At 41.0% G+C, this 8,447-nt stretch overlaps 1 protein-coding gene across 1 annotated transcript; it reads left to right on the top strand.

The window, feature by feature from the left end:
• The first annotated feature begins 316 nt into the window (after positions 1 to 316).
• Positions 317 to 8,447, top strand: LOC116309787 (large neutral amino acids transporter small subunit 1-like). Its single transcript, XM_031726488.2, has 11 exons — positions 317 to 691; positions 1,180 to 1,713; positions 1,835 to 1,960; positions 3,422 to 3,527; positions 3,612 to 3,656; positions 4,064 to 4,187; positions 4,298 to 4,401; positions 4,520 to 4,616; positions 5,788 to 5,937; positions 7,057 to 7,231; positions 7,479 to 8,447. The coding sequence occupies exons 1-11, from the start codon at positions 628 to 630 to the stop codon at positions 7,553 to 7,555; spliced, it is 1,602 nt and encodes a 533-aa protein (XP_031582348.1). The 5' UTR covers positions 317 to 627; the 3' UTR covers positions 7,556 to 8,447.

Here is an 8,447-nt window from a genome sequence, read left to right as displayed (position 1 = left end):
TCAACATGGCCAATGGATCTCCATTTTCTCTGTGATCGCACCTTTTAGGCAGAATAAAGACAGTTTGTTTTTTTCCATTTTGTCCCCAGTAGGGGGGGGGGAACCAGCTCTACAGCATTTATTCTAATAGCCTCTGACATGAAAGCACCCAGTGACACACATAGGCATACTGTATACTGCAGGATTAGGCAGTACACAAAAAGATTACAGTGTCACATGGTATTCCTGCCAAATGGTGCCTTCTCACAACCTACTCCCCCCTCTTAGGTATCCCATCATTCCCTGGAATGGGCGTAGGCTCACGCAGCAGCAGCATCACAAAGGTTCAGCTCCTTCCTGCTGTGTGCTGGATACAGGATGGGAGGGAGGGACGGAGAGAGAGAGAGAGAGACAGAGAGGATCAGGCACAGATGAATTGTAGTCTGAGTGACGGAAGCAGTGTGGGCACATGTGAGTGAGAGAGGACGAATCAGGAAGTAGAGAGACCTGCGCGCGTGTGTGTGTGCGCGAGAGAGAGAGACAGACAGAGTGTAAATCCACAGAAAGAGGAAGACGACATAAAGAAAGGAAGAAAAAGGGCTGCAGGAGGAAGCAGACAAGACAAGGGGACTCAGACTGAGAGGGAAGATGGCTGAGCCGGAACTGAAATCTAGAGGCAGCCGAGAGAGCATCGCTAAGGAGAAGATGGGGGGTAGGTATAGTGCATGCTCACGCTCCTCTAAGTACCACATGGTGCAGCGCTGCATTATTCCACCATGCGCTCTGATGCAACATTGCCTGATGCAAGAGTAGAATTGTAGAGTTGATGCTGAGGAGATGCTTTCATGGTAGCAGGTGACAGGTGTGGACAAATGGCACATATTAGGAACGTCGTATGAAAACACAACTATCAGATGGTGTGTGTGTTTACACTGATGGAAAGAGTTTAATAGGGACAGCAGGTTCAGAATGAAAATCGCATAGGAGCTGATTTACAAAAATGTCTATTTTTTAAAAAATTATATGAATTCTTCCTTTAGTAACACAATTTTTGTTTGTTTTTATTAATCATAATTTTTCAAAGTAACCAGCACCTAAAACAACTCAGTGAGAAAGCTTGTAAATTCTTTTCATTTGTCTGAAAATGAGTCAGACTCTGTAATCTGACTGTCTCCCCTTCTGCTGTCCTCTCACCACCAGCGACTGGAGCAGACCCTGAGCAAGATGGTCTCATTGTGGAGCAGCCAGCATCTCCATCTGACCCCGTGGGTTCTCCGCCTGCTGCCACAGGTTCCACCAACAGCCTGCCAGGCAAGGGGGAGAAGATTGAACTCAAACGTAGCATCACCCTCTTCAACGGTGTCGGAATGATTATCGGCACCATCATTGGCTCGGGCATTTTCGTCACTCCCACAGGTGTTGTCAAAGAGACCGGCTCTGCCGGGCTCTCTCTGATCGTTTGGTCCACCTGTGGAGTGATATCCACCATGGGTGCTCTGTGCTACGCAGAGCTGGGCACAACTATTGCCAAGTCAGGAGGAGACTACACTTACATCCTTGAGGTATACGGCGAACTGGCTGCCTTTCTGAAGCTGTGGGTGGAGATGCTCATCATCCGGCCATCGTCGCAGTATGTGGTGTCGCTGGTGTTTGCGACCTACCTTCTGAAACCTCTCTACCCCAACTGCGTTGTGCCTGACAGCGCAGCCAAGCTCATTGCCTGCCTGTGTCTTAGTGAGTACATGATGTTGGCAGGCTTTCTTAGCTCAAATACACATTTTGGACACCTCATTGCAGCTGGTCATTCACCAGATTCTTGATTGTAGTGTGTTTTGTGTCTCCCCGCTGCTTGTAGCCTCCCTGACATTTGTAAACTGTATCAGTGTGAAAGCAGCAACCAAGGTCCAGGACTTGTTCACCGCTTCCAAATTGATAGCCTTGATCATCATCATCCTCTTTGGCTTCATTCAGATTTCCACAGGTGAGTGAAAAAATACCCCAGAACAAACCAAGTCAGCTGCATGACTGCATGCTGTTGAGAGCAAATCTTATGCCTTTATCACAAGACATGTTAATTTTTAACAGACGAGTAAAATAAGCTTCAGGTCAAAGCTGGAAAAACAGGTTTTGTGAGTGCAATAAAATCTAAATCCTCAACAATATTTAACCTACTTTAATAATCAGTAAAAAATCCTCAAAAGTGTCCTCACTTTGAACCTCTCATTTCAAATCTGTTTGTCAGCATGCAGCTGCCGTCATTGTGTTGGAAACACAGCTCCCTTGTTTTCAATATTTTTAATTGGAGTAATTATGAAACTAACAGCATGCCTGTAAAGTAAATGCCATTGCATTATGTGGCTTTTTGCAAACTATATAGTTGCATCAATTATTATTCCGTTATGATTCTCGTCTTTACACGACATCTATGTGAGGTTTACTTCTTTTATCTCCAATGGTAAACAAGTTGTTAATGAGCGCTAATGAGCCTAATGAAGCAGGCTGCTTTGCTTTCAGCTTGTTAGCACACTTGCTGAGTCTGAACACAGAGCTTGTCTGTCTAGAGCCATGAGATTGAGTCTGAGCAGACATGAACATGGGCATCAGAACGTGCCAGGATGGTTTTGATCGTACAAATGAGACTGTAATGAAATGAAAATGTACAGAAAATAAGGTGACTATACAGACAGTAATTTACTGCCTGAAATAATGGTATTGTATCAACATTTTTCTATATGATAGCGTGTGTCTAAGTGTGTGGATTCACGTGTGCCGTCTAGGACTGTAAAAGCAACTCAAGTTAATCCGTCCGAGCTGTGCCATTCACAATACAAGAGCGCGGGAAGACAGCGTGGCCACACTTGCTCCACGCTGCATCTGCTGCTCCCCTCCTTACACAAGGCCACGCCTACCACCTTTGTGCGCCACACTCTGTTACCATGGAAACTAGGCAGTGAAGCTTGCCGGCTGTTGTCACACTCTTTCAGCAGACCAGCAAGAGGGAAGGACAGAGTTGGAAAATAATAAGGAGGGTCATTACCATCTGAAAGCGACAGGTAGAGGGAGAGAGAGACACCAAGACTTCAGGCTCTCTCTCTCTGTCTCATTTACACACACACACACACATGCGCGCATGCACACACACACACACACACACACATTGGATTTATTGACTGCAGTGTATTGTATAAATGGATTGACGTTTACTTATGAGAAAAATTTTCTTCTCATATTTAAATGTCAACCGATCATGTTTTTGTACCCAAGAGGAGATGCTCAGCTGGCTTGCTGTTTGAAAATGCCAAGCATGTCAGAAGGCAGGCATCAACAGGCCGGCCTGGTACAAGAGACAAAATGAGCGCATAACTCCTCCAGGCGCTACACCTGGCAGTGGGAGAATTGTTTCCCTTTCAGCTGTTTTCTTCTTCTTTCTGTATGTGAGCAGGTGATGTGCCATATCTGACCCCAGAAAAGGCGTTTGAAGGGAGCAAACTGGGAGTTGGGAATATTGTCCTGGCTCTGTACAGCGGTCTCTTTGCTTTTGGAGGCTGGTGAGGGACTTAAAATTGAATTATTCATAGCTTCTGTTTTATTGCTTGAAAAATTTGTGACCTCCTTGTTTTTCACCCCCCCAGGAATTACCTAAATTATGTAACGGAGGAGATGATCAACCCAGAGAGGTGACTTAAATGTAATGAAGGTTGTTTTGGTGATGATGGCACAGACTGTCTTGTAAATATCTGCCAACAGCATGGCTGCTCTCATCCATGACTGAGCTTGTCTATCATCAGATAAGTCCACAGAGATAAAGTATCCAACGATACTGACGTAATCTGAACTATGAACTAAATATGAAGTAAAATATTACATTTTACAAAAATTATAAAAGCATGTGACAGTGATGCATTATAAAATCCAGTTGGACTGATCACACTCAGCAGGTGTGATATTATGCAGTCGTGTTCCTCACTGCATAGCCTGCATGAATTCAGTCACATCTCATAACACAGTCTGATATTACCAGAACATACAGTGTTACATGGTGTTGTTTTTTTCCTCAAATGACCTTTGACCTTTCACCCCATAGGAACCTGCCCTTGTCCATCATCATATCCATGCCTATAGTCACGGTGGTGTACGTCCTAACCAACCTGGCCTACTTCACCACCATCTCTCCTCAAGTCATGATTGAGTCCGAGGCTGTTGCTGTGGTGAGTGTACTGCTTTTGTTTAATATAATGTGTTTCATCTTAACCGGGACATGCATATTGGTTGTTTGTGGTCACAAATTCTGCTCATCTGCTTTTTTTCTGTTCTGCAGAGTTTTGGAGAGTACCATCTTGGTGTGATGTCCTGGCTCATTCCCGTCTTTGTGGGACTGTCCTGCTTTGGTGCAGTCAATGGATCACTCTTTACTTCAGCGCGGTGTGTGTTTGCATGTGTACAATGAAACATAAGACAGCATTTTATACATTAAGTATTAATAGTTTAAAGTCTTTGTATTTTTTTGAATAAATAATGATTTAAGAAATTTCTCTTCTAGTTTGTTCTATGCTGGAGCTCGAGAGGGTCAACTCCCTGCTGCTCTGGGATTGGTCCACACAGACCTGTTCACACCAGTGCCATCCCTCATATTCACAGTAAGAAACCTCATACTTTCAGTGACATTTTACCAGCTGGCTACCAATAAGATTAGGTTAGTATGTTAAATCATGTATGATCATTGCTAAAATCTGCCAAGTGTCCCCATTTTTGAGGTATCATACATAAGTGTATATAAATCTGTTTTGACGATACAAAACATTTGTGAAGCATTTGTAGAGTTATTTTTGTTAGAGAAAATTATTTCAGTGAAGAGTTACAGTTAGGTCCATAATTTGTTGGATTTTTGTACATTCTTTATGATCTTGCCTCTGTGCACCACCACAGTAGATTTTAAATCAAACAGTCAAGATGTGATTGAAGTGCAGACTTGCAGCTTTGATTCAGCGAGTTACACTTTACAACAGTTTTTATATACAGTGCCTCATTTTCAGAGGCTCAAAAGTAATTGGCTGACAAGCAGCTTGAATGTTACTTCATGACAAATTAAGCAGATGTAGTATCTGCGGTTGATTCCAAGTGTTGCATTTTTATTTTAGAGCTCTTATTTAGCTCTTTATTGTCATTTTAAATATCAAAACAACTTCACAACATCTGACCAAGTCAAGAATAGTCTCAAAGTGGTAGATGCATTATTGTTAGGGTCTACAATCAAGACGGCTTCAAGAAAGTAAATACAAAGGGAACAGGGAGGTCAGATTAGATTATTACCAGAAAACATCTAAAAGAGCCTGCACAGTTCTGAAAACAATTTTTTTTGGGACAAATGAAACCAAGATAAACTTCTACCAGAGTGAAGGGAAGAGAAAAGTATGGAGAAAAAGAGAAACAGCTCATGATCTGAGGAATACCACATCATCTGTCAAACATGGAGGTGGAGGCACTGTTATGGTATTGGCATGTATTGCTGCTAGGAGAACGAGGTCACTGGTGTTTATTAATGATGTGAGTGCTGATAGAAACAGCAGGGTGAATTGGGAAGTGTCCAGGGCTACAGTTTCTGTTTAGATTCAGCCAAACCTTGGGTCACAGACCCAGTACCGTGACACCTACCTGCCTTAAATAACTGCTCTATTCAAGAAAATCACTAAATAGGATTCAGAACCCTTGTGTGTGTTTATAATCTATTATCCATCTACTATCTACTATCTATAATCTAATGTTTGCAGCAAACTAATGCAATCTTTACTCCTTTTTTCATTGTATTAGTGTTTCCTATCGATGATGTATGCCATCTCCCAGGACATCTTCTCTGTCATCAATCTCTTCAGCTTCTTCACCTGGATGTGTGTTGGGATGGCCATTGCTGGCATGATCTGGCTGCGCTTTACCAAACCCGACCTCAGAAGGCCCATTAAGGTGAACGTCTTAGGGGTTAAAGTAGCTGCTCAGTGCGTGTTGCAGAGAAGATCCATTTTGATGGATATGAGTCTCACTGAAAGGTGACCCTGGCCCTACCTTCTTTGTCTGGCAAAACATCAACATGTCTTCTAGTTTCATAAAGCATCTGCTATTTTTTTAGTGAAAGCACCATTGTATCGCTACTCTTGTTATTAGGTGGAACTGGAAACATACTGTTTTTCCCCAGACAGGAGGGAGGGGTATTTGGAGGAATACATGATCCTTTGTTTCTATTTCATCATGGGAAAATTACCTTGGCTGACCAGAATCTTTCATCTTGTCTTTGGCCCACACTGCTTTCAGCTCATTTAATTTATAAAATCATCTATAAACATATTAAAAGAGAGAGAGAGAGAGACAGAGCTATTTATATGTAAACCATTTGTAAAAAATGTCAGTTTCAACCCAGGAAAACAAAAAAAACCATCAGCTCAAGAAGTTAAACTGATAACTGAATCTAATAACGGTAGGGAGCTCTTAACATAACAGTTTAGCCAATAATTTTGACTTCATTGTGATCAAACTGTTGGAGACGCTTAAGGAAAAAGGGTAAGCCAATATGAGAAAAATACTTAAGTAAGAGTACAATGTATTTAGTATCAACTGTAGCACATATCATTGTTTCAAAATCAGATCTTTAGATGAAGTCAGGCATTTTTCAACTTTACATAAATGGTCTTATAGTTTGAATTTGTAATGATTTGATTGATTTTTTTTTGCATTATTGTCTGATCTGTAAAGTAATCGGTACTGAAAATGTCTTAACATAAAAACTTTAGTAATTATTTGTCTCCTCTTGTTGTTTAATGGAAACAAAGTGGCAGAAAACAGATATTAGTGAAGAAGTTACAGGATCTAAAATCTGAACTTGGGAAGTATTGTCATCAAAATCACCATACATTAGTCTTATCGTTAGCTATAGTTGCATTATTCCAAAGTCCAAATATGATATTTTCTTCTTTTCAGTGTGTGACACATCTTCACTCAACAATTATAAGCTGTATCTTATCTGCTCACGTCTAATATAAATCGAAACACATCTTCATCTGTTATGTATTTTATATTTTCTCTCTGCAGATTTCTCTCTTCATCCCCGTTACTTTTGTGTTGAGCTGCGTCTTCATGATCGTCGTGTCCTTTTGGGCAGCTCCCTTCGAGTGTCTGCTAGGCAGCGGCATTATTCTCACAGGCGTCCCAGCGTACCTACTGGGCTACAAGTGGAAAAAACCCCATGTGGTCAAGAAGATGCTGGGTGAGTTGGAGATTTTTTTTGTTTTTTTTAGAGCGAGGCAAAGGTGGTTTGTTGTGAAATTCCTGTGAGATTATCTGCTCAAGTTCTGCTGTGGGCACCGATACATTTCCTTTGTTTACATAGTTGGTCCGGAGGACTCAGGCAAAAGGCAGACGCAGTGTTTAAAAAAAAAATCCAACATTTGACCTGTAGTAGCCTAGCAAAGAGAAAACAGACGTGGCTAACGTGACGAGTTGTTTCTCCTCAGAAATCTTCACCATGTTCTGTCAGAAGATCTTCATGTCTGTTCCTGAAGAGAAGGAGCAACATGAGGCGGCTGAATAATGCTGGACAGACTGAGCAAGATGAAAGACTGGGTCAATATTTTTGTCTGGACATTCCTGTAATGTTTACATTCATCCACATGTGATTGGACTTTTTTTGTTTTAACTTTATCTGACCAGGCAGGTAATTGTGAACATATTCAATATTTGCAAGAGTGGCCTGACAAATGAAGGATTTGTGTAATGAATATTTTATGAATACTGCAACTTTTCTGCAAAGAAGATCACCGGGCATTTTACGCTCCTCATTATGAATTGATTTTAGTATTTCAGTGTATTTCCTTAAATGATTAAACATGCTCTGATGTTCCATGTTAGTTAATGGAACGCCATCTGTAAGTGTATAACTGCTGCAGGCATATAATTACTTGTGTACTGCAAGTACACAATCAGGAGCTGCAGTGGCCTATGACATAAGGGTTTATTTTTCTCCTGAAGTGTGCAAATGAATAGCTTAGTTGGGAAAATATATGTTTAATACCACTAACAACCAAACTAAACATAGTATATTATAGTTTACAGTTTATATTTATAGTTGATATTGTGTTAAAATAAAGGATTTTGCTATAGTTGCTGTAATCACGTCACTTAGAGTTTATAACTGAGGTCAGATTTGGAAGAGGTTACCTAACAAAGCACTTACTACATTTTCTCATATTGTACTAATGTTTGTGTTAAATAGTAATTCATTCTCACATTTTACTTGATATTGTTTTTTATTTATTGGTAAGATGAACTTGTAGCGCTGTCGTAAAGCACAAGCTAAAGCGAGATGAAAGAGTGTCTGTGATGTCTGCTCGAGCTGCACTGTGAAGTCGGTCTGTTTCTTGTATCATTTCATTCTGATATTAAACCTCATCGGCGCCACGTGTGACGATACTTGATGAAAACGA

This window comes from Oreochromis aureus, linkage group 20 (assembly GCF_013358895.1).
Source record: "Oreochromis aureus strain Israel breed Guangdong linkage group 20, ZZ_aureus, whole genome shotgun sequence".
Lineage (NCBI taxonomy): Eukaryota > Metazoa > Chordata > Actinopteri > Cichliformes > Cichlidae > Oreochromis > Oreochromis aureus.
This window is presented reverse-complemented; position numbering and strand designations above follow the sequence as displayed.